A 17,355-nucleotide genomic window follows, 5' to 3' on the forward strand; every position below is an offset into this window, starting at 1 on the left:
TTTTACAGATAATATGCCATTGTTCTTTTCATATACAAGGTGGGTATGTGCCAAAATGTTCTTGGGCATATTTCATTCATCTTTTTTAGTTCAATGCCTATTGAAAAGCACACATGGACATTGTTAGCTATTCAGTAAAAGCAACTGTGAGGGATAAGTCCACCCTTATTTTAAATACACACATGGGATGATTACCAATGATTTTAAGGCAATGAGGGCCTTAATTGTGCATTGCAGTTCCTTTTATTTATTTCCTTTTCAACAGGCACCCCATGGACTCTATTGCTAAGATTATATGTTGGGTCCATAAGGCTGCTAGTTTTGCTCTGATGAAGATCCCTGCGTGTTTGGTTGTTAATGCATGAGATTAACATTATGGGACATGTTTTTCCCATTACATGCATATGTTTTTTAGATGTAAAGGGAAAAGCAGTGACTGTTTTGCAACGGCTGGAGTTAAGAATTAGCTGGATTATAATACCAATAATCCCCAACCAGTGTTAGATTGGCTGACTGTGGATTGTAGGCTAGCAGATAAACCATACCTGGCAACATAGGACTTCAGCGGAGATAAGAACTATTCAGACCATCTAGTCTGCCCTTTTTCCTGACGTAGCGACCTTAATCAGTCCTTGGTCTTGCCTTAGATTCAGGATAGCTTGATGGCTATACCATTCATGTTTAAATTCCCTCACATTCATCTACTACCCTCTCGGTAAACCTCTGACCCTCCAGCTTTTGACTATAGCCTCTTGTTCTAATGTTTCCCTTCCTTTGAAATAAACTCCCCTACTGTACTTTGTTAAATCTCGTTAAGTATTTAACTGTTTCTATTTCACCTCTCTCTTCTCTAATCCAAGCTATAGATATTGAAATCCCGTAGTCTTTCCTGCAAACCATATACCATTTTAGTAGCCCTCCTCTGAACTCTTTCCAATATCCTTCTAGATGTGGTGTCTCCAGAACTCTACACAATACTCTAGGTAACGTCTGACCAGAAACCTGTAAGGTGGCAGAACCACCTCTCTCTTTCACCTAATAATGTCTCTAGCTATACAACCCAGCACTCTGCTTGCTTCTTCTGGCGCTTTATTACATTCACTGCTTACTTTTTACTCCTCTGAAATAATTAGTTCTGCTCTCCTGTTGCCAATAAACAAACAGTGCTCCCAATGCTATATTTTGCCTTTAAATTCTTACATCCCAAGTACATTATTTGACATTTATCATCATTAAATTGCAGCTGCCACACTCTCGACCATTCTAATGTACTTCAATCACTTGCCATATGGCTTGTTTTACCATAAATGTTTACCCTTTTTGGTTAAGTAGTACCACAACTGCCAGTTGCCAGTCATCTGGAACTACTCTTGTTAACAGTGACTGGTTAAGTAAGTCTGAAAGATTAGTTTTTTCAAAGCTAACTTTGGATATATCTTTTTTTACTTTGGAGAGTTGAAGTAGAACGTTTTCCTCTGTAAACAAACATGCTTTACACGCTTCACTGTTTCTTCTTTTTAATTGAGGTCCCTTCCCTTCACCTTCTTCTGTAAAAACTGAGCTAAAGTCTTTATTTAGGCAGTCGGGTAGATCTTTATCCTCATTTATGTTACTCCCTCCATTTGTCTATAATCTAATAATTCCTTGTTTGCTTATCCACTTTTCACTTATATATATATCTAAAAAAGATTTAGCACCTTTTTGTGTTAACCAGGGAATTTTATTCTCAGTGTGTGCTTTGGCGCAACTAATGTTTTTTGCCTTCTTACTCTTACATCAAACATGGCTGTAGACCACCATGTTGCCTGCTCAATTTTTACTCTTATCGTACACACATTATCATTTCTTCTTCTGTTTCTTTATTTTTGTGTGGTTAATGTTTGATGTCCTATCTATTTATTGATCTCTCTCTCTATATATATTTTTAAGAGAAATACACTATTATTTAAAATATGTACTGTGTAATTTAAGAATCACATATTTCACAACTTCCCAGATTAATATACAGAGCCCAAGGGAAACTGATAGAATCTCTAAACATATGTCCCTAATAAAGCGTTGTAGATTTGTGTAGAACTGAAAACAGGTAGTTTACTTAAAACTAAAGATCACTTTTATTTAAAGGTGCTGTTCTACCCTCTGTACCACATTTATCACTTTGTATAACTAAATGCCGCATAAGAAACATCATTCAGATGACGAATGAAGCAAAATGTTGCTTCATTCATGATTTGTCCTGGGAACTCTGAATTACCATGTTAAGCAAATACAATGTCCCTATAAAAATGAAAAAACATTCTTACAAGGTGGAGGATGATTTGATGAAAATGGTGTAATTGCCATTTCCCAGAAAATGGTGTTCTAATAGCCCTTACAAAGTGTAAACAATTTACTGTATGGATTTTCATATTGCTAATATCTATGAAACACATTTCATGTTCAAACATGAACACAAAAGTGTACTTGATGTTCAGAGCTGGCTGTGCGAGCAATACTGTTGTTTTAACATGTGCAAATGGGTCTGTACTTGGGTGACATTTTATTTCTGCCATTCAGGGACACACTATGAAGTGCATGAGATCACACACACAGGTGTATATGTATATATATATATATATATATATATATATATATATATATATATATCTATGTTAGACGTGCATTTTTAACTACATAATATGTACTTATTTCTTTGAAGTAAAGACTATGATTGAAATATGATTTCAAAATAACAGCTAAACTGGCTTTAATATTAGCCCCTGCTGCCGATATATATTAATATTAGACTCTGCTGCCGATATATATTAATATTAGACCCTGCTGCCGATATATAAATATTAGCCCCTGCTGTCAATATATATATAAATATCAGTCCCTGCTGCCAATATATATATATAAATATCAGCCCCTGCTGCCAATATATATAAATATTAGACCCTGCTGCCAATATATATATATATAAAAATATTAGCCCCTGCTGCCAATATATATATATAAATATTAGACCCTGCTGCCAACACATTTTATATTGAAAAAATTGGACCCTATGCAAGCATTTCCTTGGGCCCCGCTCCACACTCTCTAGCATGCAATCTCTCCCTCCGCTCCCGCACCAAAAAATAGGTATAGATCAAATAAACAACACATAAAACAGCACTTGCATGTATAGATCAACTGAATAAGGCATACAAACCTTATATTTGCAGGTATACATAAATAATGTATGGAAATATAGCATAGCAGGTATAGATCAACACATTAACGCACATACCCAGCTTTACATATATAGATCAATTGAAATTCACATGTGAACTCTGCACTGAAGGCACCTGTATTTGCAGGTATACAATAATAATGTATGGAAACATAGCATTGCGGGTATAGATCAACAGAACACACAAGTCTAGCATTGCACATATCAACTGGAAATCACATGTAAACTCAGCACTGAATGTATAGATCAAATAAACACATGGAAACAGCACTGTAGGTATTGATCAACTGAATAAGACATACAAACCCTGTATTTGCAGGTATACACAAATAATGTGTGGAAACATAGCATATGGATCAACAGAATAACACACAAACCCAGCTTTGAAGGTATAGATCAATTGGAATTCACATAAAAACTCAGCATTAAAGGTATAGATAAACCCCCCTAAATTACAGGCATAGATCACATGTTGCAAACCCTAAAGCCTTGCGTCCACACTGCCCACGTAGAACCTGACTAGCACCCAAATTACACACACAAAGAAACGTGCCATCTTTGTCCCCAAACAGCCCAGCATGGGTCAAACAGCCTGTCCTATGCCATCTTTGTCCCATAAACACCCTGTGCCATCTTGGTCTCCAAGGCTCAAACACCCTGCTTTTGCCATCTTTGCCTTTCCAGAAATCACTTATACATCTATGATGCACACAAACACTTTTACAGTCACTCACGAATTCCCACTTTCATTCACATAATTCATTCACACAATAATTTATTCTCTCACTCATTCACACAAATCATTTACACATATTCATGAATGCATTCTCACAAATTCGTTAATTATCTCCCTTATTCAGATAATTCATCCACACAGTAATTAATTCTCTCACTCATTCTCACTCTTTATTTCAATATTCTTACTATCCTCTTTCTCACTATGTACCCCCTCTCCCCCCTTTCTCACTATCTACTCCCTCTCCCTCCCTTGTCACTATCTACCCCCTCTACCTCTCTTGTCACTATCTACCCCTCTCCCCCCTCTGCTTCACACTCTCACACTAAAACATGCACACTCACACTAAAAACATACACGCCTCTCATTCTTACCTGGCTAGAAGTCTTTTTTTAGCTGCTTACACAGTGTGCAAGCTGGCATACTATTGTTCATGATAATGTTGTGTTATGTGATCCCACTGCTCTCTTGCCTCCATGACCACACCAGCCCTGTTTGATGAATCTGGGGCAACCCAGGGGGCAATTTCCCCCATGACCTTCAAGCCAGCCCACCCATAGCTTGAGTCCTACACTAGAAACTCACAGGAATTGGCCTTTCATGATGCATAGTGAGGTCAGGCAATTAACATGTGCAACATATCTGCAAACTCTTGGTTTGGTGAGTTTTGTATTTACATTACATGTACTTAGTGTTTTGGGTTAGCTATGGAAAAGTAACCCCTTATTACTTAAATATGCAGTGTTTTTAGCAACATAGTGTTAATTTCTTCCTCTTCCAAAATATCGTAAGGGGAAAAAAACAACAAAAAAGATCTTTTTGATTTTTCTCTTTTCTTCTTTTCCTTTCATGGCTTCAAAGTTTGCATCTTTAGTAATTATATAGTGGAACTCTATGAGTCTTTGAATAAACATACCAGAAAGTTTGGAAACCAGCTTTTGTCAGGTGTTTTACTGTTTTACTGATAATAAAGGCAAAGTGCATTCCAATAGTATGACAACATAGTTATTATGGAGCATTTTACACAAGACTCATATTAAGTCTGCCTGGCTATTTATCATGTATTCTTCTGTCTTTATTTGAACTTTTCTTTCTTTCATCTATCGTTAGACTGGATGAAGAATTTTAATAGAAAAAGAAGCATGTAGATGTATGTTTTCATACATTAATACTAATAAACCAACTAACCTAACAGCTGATTGATATGAAATATATATTACGTATGCCCATTAGACTTCTGGGCAATTGCATAAGTCCCAACTTCTACCCACGGGAGCCAGGGGGATGAAGCTTGGGAGGTATCTCATGCATGTTTGGATTCCTATACTGTATGAACAAATATTTATATATATTTATACATCACTTAATTTTAAAAGGTACAAGTCCCAAATGAACATAAAATCCATTTTTGGTTTTCAGATCTGTAAAAAGAAAAAAGACAATACCATATAACTCATTGTTCTGCAAAAACAGGTATTCAGCTACATAACACAGCTTTTTATCGATAGGCCCTACAACGGGCATCACAGGATAGTCAAAATGAATTTGACAACTAGATATAAGCAAGCATTTCAGTTAACAAACATTGCAGGATTTGGTGTGATAGCCAAACGATCTCCAGGTTAGTGTCAAGTAAGTCATCTCAAGTCTCAGAATCTGAACTTTAAAGATACATGGGTGATACCCATTGGAGTGAGTGGAACTTTCTATTACAAAGAGCAGCATGAGAGGTTTTGGAGTATTATATTGTAGTTATATTATTATATTTGTGAGTCCAACTCAAGATGTATGCCTCCACTGGTGTCTTTATGAAGATGATAAGCAGTAAAATAGATAAGCGGTATTAGCCAAGCACTGCTTAGTATAGAAAGTCTGGGTCTGGGCTCATAGAGTCTCTTAACTAAATCTCGCTACAACGTTTAACTGCAGAACTATCATAAAATGACAGAATGACAGAAATTGAACATCCCATTTATGAAGGTGGCAGATATACAAGGTCAGTGAGCAGTTAATCTTACAATTACTTAATTAAGTGAGAAATGAACAGACCAGGTCATGGTTATAGAATGGTTTAACATCTGGCACAGGACTGCAATCATTATATAAGAGTGTTTTAAAGGAGTTTTATGATACATGATGGTATGTTAATTTAATGTTCAAGTTTTATTCCATACGAAAAACCCTGCAGAGATCTTAAAACAAGTAATTGTATTATGTATAGCATTCCCTTATAAACTAAATTCCATTACATGACTGAGGTCCATGTGTGCAGGTAACCAATAAAATATGATCTGATTTTAAAATAGGCTAATAATGAGGGGGGACTTGTACATGGGAGGGAACAAAATTATGAGCATATGGCATATATAAAATGCATATGGTATAGTAGTTTAACTCTTTCACAACTTGACAGAAGTATAACACTTTGATATAGAGAAGGCAAGTATGTCCTTAATTAAATTATTAAACTTGGCTGTTATTTTTCTGAGCTTCTGAGAGTATAAACATATAAAAAATATTTGAGGTTGTGCAGTGCAAGCAGTTGCATTGAAGTTGCCTTTTTTTCTAAACAATCAAAGTAAATCAGTCACCGTTTGGTAGAGACATGCACTCTCATTAATGAGTGCTGCTTATATGTTACTAGGTATGAAAGTTCAAAGCCAAGTGCAACATTCCAATATAATGAGAATAATTTCAGCTTCCACTTATTTCTTTGTTACATGTTTACTAGTGTGAAGCTGCTCAATGTGCTGGTTACAAGGAAGTTCCCTGATTTATCCAAACTGCCCATTAATGCTTTGGAGAATAGTTCTGAGCTGGTACAGCCTCAGTAGCACACTGTACCCAATGCCACATATCCTTTCAAGTGCATCATCGGGATATGGCTTCATACTCTGGTGCTCAGGTTGGATGGTGGGTGCAGAAGTAGGTGTGGGGGTGCTGCCCTAGGACAGCCCTGGCTATAAATAAATCAATACAAAAAAGGGAGACAGAATACTTAACCCACTCTTACTCTACACTAGAGTGTACCACACACATTCCTATTGCATGGATCCTGTCTTCTTTGCACATGGTGCAGGGTCACAAAATGCTGGGATACACTTTTCACACACAGGCAACAAAAGCACATTAATATACTAAACACTCAACCTAGAAAAATTAAGGTATCAGTTAGGATGGGCCAGTAAAATAATCATTATTATATGGTAATAAATAGTTGCGTAATAAAAAATTACATCAATCAATCATTCAACTTATGTTTGCTGTTGAGTACAACTGACTGTCATGCTCAGCATATCAGGGGAGACTCTGGTACAGAGTAGGATATTGTGTCCCCACATGAGGAAGCCTGTTGGTCTCAAAAGAGTTTTTAGCCCTCCAACAGGTTCCCCCTCGGGTTGGACCTTTTGGATTCAAGCAGCTGTGGGACTTTCTGATGGTCCTCCGAGATCATGGACAAACTCAGAAATGTGCACACATAGGATAGTCGAGACAAGCTGTAGTCAGGTAGCCAGAGTAAAGGGTGGTCAATATCAGTGAGTGTCTGAGGTTTTTATAGGGCACAGGACAAGAAAAGGCGGCAAATTTGTATTTGGCGACAAAATTCGAATGGAGCGATGTCACTCCGTTCAGGACATTCAATCACACCCATTTTGTGCGTGACATGTGTGCGAGACCACAGCCAGCCACTGTTGTTGAAAAGATCAAGAGCAGCAGAGGAGTGGGACATGTCTGAGGATACTACTGCTTGGGGAGGATCCATCGAATCTGGTGGGATACAGGATGGAGGTCAACCCTGATCGCGTGGTGACATTGCTGACCTAGTGGCGCTTCTGTGAAACTGACCCCAATGGCAGAACCACTGACAGCAAGAATCTCTGTGGTGCTTTCCAACTGGAAAGTTGAAATAATAATTTCTATTTTTTGAAAAATGAGCATGCTTTATTAAATGTGGTAAGCAATTCCTACAATATGCAGTGTAATAGCCTGAAATTATGATAACTCAGATCATAGTGCCTACCAATTACATGGCAGTTAACTGTAACAGCAAAATGCATTTTTGTTCAATTTCCTTACTGGTATAAAGAGCAAAGTTTTAAACATGTCTTTTAAAATCCATACTCAATTTCATAAATTTTCCTTTGTGTGAAATTATGCATTTATGACTAAATGACTAAATGAAATGCTTTCTTCATACAGAATATGCCATACACCCTCTTCTGGGGATGTGAGATTATTAAGCGATGGCAAACAATGGATTTGTAATGAAGAATGTAACTGCATGTCATATTTAAATTGATTCAAAATACAGTGGTTCTGTGAAAATATATTTACATAGATCCTTTCCAATTATGATAAGGTATTGATTTATATAGCGATCATATTAATAGGGTGTGGTGGGAGGCACTCCACAGTGGGATTGCGATTAGGAAAGGTGAGCATGTGGTAGGTGAAAGAGAGGAGTTAACCTGGCAATTTATAGGCTTCACAGAATTTGAAGACGTTTTGAAGGACAAGAGAACAGGGAATAGTCTAAAACTGAGGTAGGGAATTCCAAAGGGAAGGGGCAGCTCTTGAGAAGTCTTCTATACAAGTATGTGAGGTAGAGATTAGAACAGAAGACAAAGATCATCAGGTAAGAAGAGGGACTAAATAAGTGTGGATGAGGAGATATAGTCAGGACAACAGATGTGAGGAACTTTTAAGGGGGGGCAGAGTTCTGGAGCATGCAGCACTTCACAAAGTTCTATGTTTTTGTCATGCCAGACATTGGGTTTAATCCTGGTCATGATACAATGTGCACTAGCAGAGGAGGGGTGGCAAAATTCAACACGGGGGTGAGGAAGACAACCAAATGGCCCAGTAATGAAAAGGTCAACTATATTTTTGCAGACGAGATGCTAAAAAGCACACAATAACCAACATACACTCACCAAAAAGGGCTGTATTGAAAATCAATAAACTGTGCACAACTATTAGATTGTGGTACAAATGCTGCCTTAAGTACATGTTATGCTAGATAATCTAGCAGCCTACTGTAGAATTCCAAATAAAACACATAAAAGACAATGTATTGGATCAAAAATTTGAAACCAGAGCACACCAGAACTTGTCTCCTTCCCTCTATGCATGTGACTATCCCACTTTCAAATGTCTAAAGGTGGATGAAATGTAGTAACTAAGGGTGTATGTGCTATAGCGATTAAAGATATTATAATGTATCAAATTAAACTATGTATTTACTAGTTAGTAAATGAGGTCAAACTAGGCTGCATAATTGATTAACTTCAGTATTTAATCTATTTATCCAGTTATTTACCGTATATTATTTTTGAGTTGGTGATCATTTGCTTCTCTCTCCCTTGTAGATTCTTAATTAAGTTTACAAGGTTCGAAGGCCATTGAAAGAATAAACAAATATGAATCTACTGGTATACCTGAGAATTCTCATTCTTACATGTCTTATGGCAGAATGCCCAGTTTGGTCCCAACCAGAAGGTAGGTTATTACATTTATGGGATCAATTTGTATTTTCTGATCAATTTGTAATGGGTTATACGTGATAAAAAGCTACCCTTGTCACTATACTAGGATTCTTTTGAAGTACTACTCACAAGAACATGTATCAGTTGTCTTACCCTCCTAATGGGAATGGGGTGCTCGCTTTCAATTATGCTTTCAATCTACATGAGGTTGTCATGTGAAGAGGAGAAAGGGGAACTCCACAAAATGCAGGCATATGGAGGAATATTTTGTACTCTGTTGCTTGATCTGTCTTTGCCAGCTACACTTAAGTGCCACTTCAACAATTCACATTTTTTTAAGTAGGTAAAGGTTATTTTTACAATACCCAAATAAATTTGATAATTATGATGTATGTTTAGGGCTAATACTTTGCTTTCTATTGTTGACTGATCACTGATAATTGCCCGTTAGTCCTACAGGGAGCAGTAGAATATAATGTTTTTTAAAGTATCTATGTCTCATTGCCCAAGTAAAAAAAAAGTAAATAAAAGTCAACATAGTTGAACAGTGAAAGGAAAATATTATGACAAAAGACACACAATTAAACGTTTGATAAGTATTGGTTTTGTATAATGCTAAAATCTGCTATTTGCCATAGGATCAAAGTACCAATGTCACAAACATACAGCCCATCCAAATGAGCATTGTGAATATCCACTTGAAGACACACAATTTACTTGCAGATGTTTTAACACTGGAATTAATGCCTATTTACAGTTCGACAGGGTGAATCTGCAATTCACAGTAGATGGTCCTGTGATTCTTGGAGATCCCCTCTATTGATCTACAGTAAACTGTTTTTTTGATGACCAATGTTGTTAAGTTGTGTGCTAAATGTTGTTTTTTTGCTCAGTGTGCACTTCAGCAGAGGCAGCTGATATCTTATTTTTGGTGGATGAGTCATGGAGTGTTGGAGAAGCCAATTTTCAGATAATCAAAGACTTCATCAGGAGTGTAATATCATCATTTCTAAACACCCAGGTGCTTGGAAAGGAGGGATTACGTTTTGGTGTTGCACCTTATGGAGATTTAACAAGGTGGGACTTTTTGTTCTGAATATCTGTGTTTTTATGTTGGTTGGTTAATTAATGTTACAACCTTACAGCTATGAGTGTTTTAGTACTGGATTTAGATAATGCTCCTAACTGGTCAGTAGTAACAATTACAATTCATATTTCACTGAATTATAGCTAACATCTTGCCACCATACATTTAGACAATATAGAAAATATAATAAATAAGAACAATCCCAAGTAACATTAATTACAGTTGACTGGATTTGAATGATTTTTCTTCCTGAGGAAAGGCTAGACGGGTTTCTTCTGAAGCAAAAAGACTGAAAGCTTTTTTTGAGGGAGCCTTTGGTTTGTAGAACTACATTCAAGTTATTAAGCGAGACCTCTTCTCTGAGTCATAATATATTTTTCAAACTCTATCTCTACATTATCTCTACATTATAGTTCTATGACATAGATTCTGTGTGATCTTTTGCTAACATTGCAGGTATATATAATAACACCTATATACCAAACAATGAAATAGGGTAGGAGTCAGACTTTGGAAGATGTCTGCCTATTGACTGGCTACTTTTGCCCATAGCCAAAAACCTTTGACACAGAAGAAGTCGAAAACAAATTCACATAAGGACTCAGTACCAGCAACATAATAGCCTACAAATAATAATAACTCACTTCTGTCTCTTTCCAGGATGAGTATTGAGCTATCTGACTATGAAACCACACAAGAAGTTTTACTGGCTCTCCAAAACATTGAATATAAAGGAGGTAACACCAAGACTGGAGAAGCCCTGAGATTCTTGGCTGATAAAGTATTCAACCCATCTGTATCCAGAGAAGATGTAGCTAAGGTTAGTTGAACTTCATGGCTTAACGTATGTATTGACAGATACTTATTTGGAATGTTAAGTAATTTATTTTGTGTGAGACACATTCTGATTTGATATGGGAAACTAAGATAATTAATTCACACATTTAGTTTTCAAATGGACAGTTATTTTCTGGATGGTAAAATGTTTATTGTCAGTAAAGTGGGCCTTTGCATATTTTTTTTTCCACCTAGACTATTTACAAAAGGTTCTATATGATATGTCATGGATGTGCCCAATACATGAAATAATAGAAATAAATAAAATATCTGAAAACAAAACACTACATGACTCAAAATTATACTGTTGCTATGTTTTGACCATATTCACTTATAGAAATGAACTAGTGAAAATAAGTGAGCATTTACCATGCCAAGTCATGGTATGTTTGCATGGGACATTTTAGTATACATGTTCATATCCCACTCAACAGAGGAGGCCTGGCCATTTTAGCCCGGGCTAATACGGTCATATATAGACCTTCAAAAGCAGTTGTGTCCCACATGTACTGACCTTTTAAAGGTGTACAGAAAGGATAAAGATTTAGTACATTTCATGCCTAATGTCCTTGTTATTCTAGATACCTCACTGGCTATATGGGGAGTTGCAAATAACACTCAACACAAAATATGTTTTGGGATTGAAACCAAGCAGCCCAGAGTAAAATTGCCCTGCTGACTCCTTGTCAGCTGTCTTCTGTATTTTAAGTTTTCTTATATAAAAAATATTTTATCATCTAAACAGATTGTTGTGCTGTTGACGGATGGTAAATCTGGCGATGCTGTGGAAGAGAAGGCCCAGCAATTACAAGACAGGGGCGTTGCAGTATTTGCTATAGGTAGGTTTAATGGTTTAAATAAAATCCAATTTTAGATACTGCATTTAAAAACAAAGATGACTGTGTAAAAGCACTATTAATCTCTTTATTGTGGCATCTTCAGGGATAAAAAATGCAGATATGGGTGAGCTGCTGAAAATCGCCTCTGAACCAACAGAAGAACATATAATCCTTGTGAGTGATTTCTGGTTCCTGGATGATTTGCTGCCCAAGATTGTGCGGAGAATTTGCTTTGCTGCGTCTGAGCCCCCAAGACCAGTCAGACAAATTGTAGAAAGTGAGTCAGCTGAGGTCCCGAGGAAGCTGGAAGATCTAAGCTATTGTTTTATGTTTTGCATTCATTTTACAGAAATACAAGTTTGATTCATTTGGTAAAAACCTTGCATATCCTTTTGATTGTTGAAAAGACCACCCATGTACTGTTTCAAGGTACAGCTTAGCCAGTGGTTTTCTTGATTCCAAGCCTAAGGATCCATTGCTAGCCAACAACATGGGGAAATCACAGGGGTGTGGTTTCAAATAACCGAGCCAACATTGTTCTCAATTCTGTTTAGTAATAGTGTTGTTAACACCCCCCCTTGTTCTAGGGCAGGTTTAATGAGGCACTCATATGTCTATATGAAACCATTCACATCTTTATATTATTTTATTAAGTCTTTTTATTAGGACTATACATAGTTTAAGGTCTTAAGGGCACCCCAAGACTTCTTGATGTACAAGTTATTTACTACTATGCTGCAAAGGAGCTTTTGTTATGTTATTATTGGCTTATTTTTGTTCAAAATAGCCACTTTGCCTTTATTTACTCCATAATATAACCACAGAAAACCATGGATTGGTTACATAAATACACAGTGGAATATTCCAAGACACAGTCATTTAGATAAAAATAACAGATGTATATCGGCGAGGGCTCAACACATCTTACAGGGCAGGTGCCATCTTTTTGACTTTTTGTGTGATGCCAGTTTGGTTAATATAAAATTAGTACACTGTACAATTTAAAACTATGTTTATAGTAGCACATATAAATAATTACCCCATAGATTTAGTTTAAATATTACATTTATTTTAAAATATTTCTGGTAATTAATTAGTCTTTTTACAGTATAATCATTTCCTACAAATTAAATAAATGGCTTTAAGCTTCTCCTTTATAGTATCCCTGCTTTAGATGAGTAATATTTTCACCAGTTTGCTTACACATCTCTCTAACTCCTGATATCATAAGTAACACATGTTTTTTTTTTACAACAGGTGAAAAGATAGTAGGCCCCAGAGACCTGATTATAAGTGAAGAAAGCTACAGCTCAATGCGCCTCCATTGGTCCCCGGCCACAGGTGATGTTACAGGCTACCAAGTTGTCATTAATTCACTCACAGCTGCTGGCCGCCTTAACACCAATGACCAGAGACAGGTAACCAATGGTGTGCTACAACAATGACAGAAATACCACAAATAAGTCTACAATTAGACACAAACTGTTTTTTTATGTATTTGGGAAGATGTACCTTTACTACCACCTGTTTTCTTGACTGAAGGACTGTCCACGGTTCTCCCAAAAATAACAACACATACACCGTTTAAAGTTTGCATTGTATAATGGAGGAATATTTCAACATGGTATGACTAGCAGTCAAACACACTGTGACAATTTTCAAATAATTTATACATACATTACATTGTACACAGAACACGTAATAATATTTATTTAGCTTATTTTGACTAACACCATGCCTAGTGTCTACAGATGGTCAAACTTGTGAAGTTTCTTAAACACTGAAATAAAAACCATTAACTCATTAACCACCCTGGTATAGGTATAATGTCATCACACCTGTTAAAGTCACTGGCGTCCCCGCTAGCATGGTGGCTATTACAATCGGATTTTCAACACCTGGGCACCAGGCCCAGGGGGTGTACTGAACATGTGGCCAAAGGTATGTGCAACACTAGCAAGGCTACACCCACCAATGGCCTGCTTCCGCACTATACAAGGTACATTACACGTCAAAACCATGGGGAATATACGAGGGACCACAATTGTTAGTCTTGGTTCAAAAGGAAGGGGTCAGAACTTCCATACACTTAAGTAAGTATCCCCACTTCCATGCCCAAGCTCTAATATTGCTCACTAATGCCTTTCCCAACTATGAGCAACAACACTCATAGGGTCAGTCATCCAGCCCTTTCCAGGAGCTGCCTGCTTCCCTGCACTGTTCCTTTAGGCTAGGTGTTGCATGTGCTATGCATGTTATTGTATAAAGAGGCAGACATTTATTAAAAAAAAATCAGCAAACATTTTCCCAATAATACTTTACTATGTATCATTAATTTGAACAGTAATTATATGGCGATTCATTGTTTTCTGCTTATTTGACAGACTATGGTGGATAAAGACAAACAGAGTTTGTTGGTGACAGATCTTCAGCCGACTACAGAGTATTTTTTTACAGTGCTTGCTCTTTACCCGAATGTTATTGGGGATTCAGCTGCAATTAAGGGGAAAACAAGTAAGTTAATTTATTTCCAGTTTTCTCTACATGGTAACACACCAACATATAGAGCAGCAATCAAAGCAGTAAAATGGCCATATTCATAATTACAAACTAGAAACATTTGAATGCAAATAGTTTTTCACTTACAGAGTACTACTAATAGCTTCCCTCCTCCTACAATAAGTTCAGATCTGCTATCAGTTTAGAATCATTAAACATGATTTTTTTTATGCTTAAAGCAACTTCCAAATTCTTAGAATAATGTATTTGTCTATGAATAAATGTGTAATCTGCATTTGTAAATGCTCTTGAAACAGTTGAAATTTAAATACATTGAAAAACAAAATTGTAGTAATCATAAGGCACCTTTTCTCTTTTTTACATAACATTTTCATATTTTTGTTTAAAGCTCCTGTTCCTCCAGTGACTAATTTCCGAGTCATAGAAGAAAGGCTATTTGGTTTAAAGGTGGCATGGACTCCCCCTCTGGGGAAACTGGATGGATACAAGATATATATACCAAGATGTAAGTTATCAACAAAGCATCAAAAAATATATTGTGGCAGCTGGCAAATGCAAAGATTTTAAGAAATGTAAGGATAAAGGTTTTATCAAATAAAATTTTACCAAATTATTAATTCTGCAATTAGAGGTCCAGGGTAGACTTGTGCATTCGGATTTGTACAAATTGCAAATTTACAAAATGTTGACAATTTCAGTGATTCATACAAAGCCACAAAAGTGAAGCCAGATCCCCCACGAAGCAGACAAAAACAAAGCAAAAAGCTCATAATTTTCGATACTCATACTCTCACTCATTCTCGTTCGCTGTCTCATGCTCTCTAAATGTTTACCTACCTTCTCTGCCAACCACTTCCGCTTCTGCCGACCACTTCCACATCTTCTTGTTCTTTATTTTCTCTCTTCTACTTTTCGTCTTTCATCTGGTCTCCTTTATCTTTTATCACCTATCTTCGACTGCATCTCTGCAGGCATAACCTGGCACAACTATCTACCATAATGGCAGCGCTTCTGATGAGGTCCTCTCTCCTTATCCTTCAATCGAGGGAGAGGATGTCATTTTGCCCTAAGATGAAGTTCCACCCAATGTGCGGCACTTTTGCTGATGTCCTCTCCCACAATTGGAGAATCAAATGCACAAGTCTACCCTGGAGTTTTTTCCTGCCTTCCCTTTCTCTTCAAGTGTCAAGGTAATAATTGTGCATTGGAAGGATGTAACTACAGTACCTCACTGCAACGTACCAAATTTTTAGTCATATTGCTATTGCAAACTTGATTGCAACTACAACCTTCAGTGAATTAACCCAATAAACTGAGAATAAAGTAAATGTTTTTAATTATTATGTATTGCTTTTTTATCTGTTATTTACAATAAAGTCTTCTTTCAATATACATACTAGTTTATTATGTTTGCTGTAATGTTGGATTACATAAAACTAACCTATATACAAGTACTTATCTGTTCCTACTTATGTTGTTCACCTTGTGCTCTCTACTTAGCCAACAGACCCGGATTTGCATACGAACAAATTCTGAATGGAGATATCTCCTCACACTCCATTGATAATCTAGAGGAGGATAAAGAGTACACAGTCAGCATCTACGCTGTATATCCACAAGGACCAAGTCAACCTGTCTCAGCGGTAGGGCGTACATGTAAGTTAGTGTGGGTGTACTTAGACAAAATAAAATATGATATTCCTAACAATTTGCTGTTTTTGTCTTGGTTCATCCTTTATAAAATTATCCATATTAGTATTTTCATAAAATATTTCATAATGCCGGTAAGTCGAAAATTGGGGATTGTGAATAAACGAACATATGGCAAAAATGATGAAGAGATAATGTAATATTATTCTGGCTCTATGTTAGATGCATTTCCAATATGACCACATGTGACACCAAAAGATGTAAAAAAAATTTGCACTCTGAGTGTATGCTTCATTTGATTGCAGTAAAACTACTGGCTGTTAAAAGCTTGATACTCCAGAATGTCACAACGGGTACCATTCAGGCCCACTGGACTCCAGTAAGAGGGTCAACAGGTTATCGGCTTACATGGTCCTCTGAAGGTAGGAGACACTTAACAGTTTTACTTTAGCAGATTTCATAGGGCAGAAAACTGAAAACAGCCATTTATATTACTTATAAGTAAAACAATATAGAAAAACAAAAAATAACAAATCTAATTACCAATTGATTGATTGAGGACATTGATATAATTGCATTACATCCATATATATAATCTGATATGATGTACTCTCTGATGTAAGATATATTTTGTTGAAGCAATTCTACATTTGAGAAATCTGTATTAATAATATTTTGCTCTTTACTGGCTAGAAGGAAATGCGCAGAACATTAACCTTTCTGATAATTACGACCAGTACATGATCCAGGGCCTTCAGCCTGACACAGAGTATACAGTCACAATCAATCCCATATTTGTGGACATCGAGGGTCCTGTAATTACTGCAAGAGCTAAAACCTGTAAGTATATGGAAGTTTATATATACCGTATATATTTTTTGGTTTCCGTGAATTTCTACAGAAGTAGAAATACTAAATAAATTGCTAAAATTCACTAGAATCTAATTTAACATTTAAACAATGTCAAAACATAGCATGTAAGAACA

The 17,355-nt window shown here is 36.5% G+C and overlaps 1 protein-coding gene across 1 annotated transcript in view; it reads left to right on the forward strand.

Moving 5' to 3' along the window:
* The window catches only part of LOC128491389 (collagen alpha-1(VII) chain-like), a 118,786-nt gene that overhangs the window by 2,954 nt on the left and 98,477 nt on the right, over positions 1 to 17,355 (forward strand). The window contains exons 2-12 of the mRNA XM_053463713.1: positions 9,320 to 9,449; positions 10,330 to 10,513; positions 11,184 to 11,343; positions 12,106 to 12,199; positions 12,303 to 12,476; positions 13,457 to 13,617; positions 14,584 to 14,713; positions 15,108 to 15,224; positions 16,220 to 16,375; positions 16,675 to 16,791; positions 17,063 to 17,209. Coding sequence (XP_053319688.1) covers positions 9,371 to 9,449; positions 10,330 to 10,513; positions 11,184 to 11,343; positions 12,106 to 12,199; positions 12,303 to 12,476; positions 13,457 to 13,617; positions 14,584 to 14,713; positions 15,108 to 15,224; positions 16,220 to 16,375; positions 16,675 to 16,791; positions 17,063 to 17,209 — 1,519 coding nt within the window. The 5' untranslated portion in view covers positions 9,320 to 9,370. The remainder of the gene's footprint in view (positions 1 to 9,319; positions 9,450 to 10,329; positions 10,514 to 11,183; positions 11,344 to 12,105; positions 12,200 to 12,302; positions 12,477 to 13,456; positions 13,618 to 14,583; positions 14,714 to 15,107; positions 15,225 to 16,219; positions 16,376 to 16,674; positions 16,792 to 17,062; positions 17,210 to 17,355) is intronic.

This window comes from Spea bombifrons, chromosome 4, assembly GCF_027358695.1.
Source record: "Spea bombifrons isolate aSpeBom1 chromosome 4, aSpeBom1.2.pri, whole genome shotgun sequence".
Lineage (NCBI taxonomy): Eukaryota > Metazoa > Chordata > Amphibia > Anura > Pelobatidae > Spea > Spea bombifrons.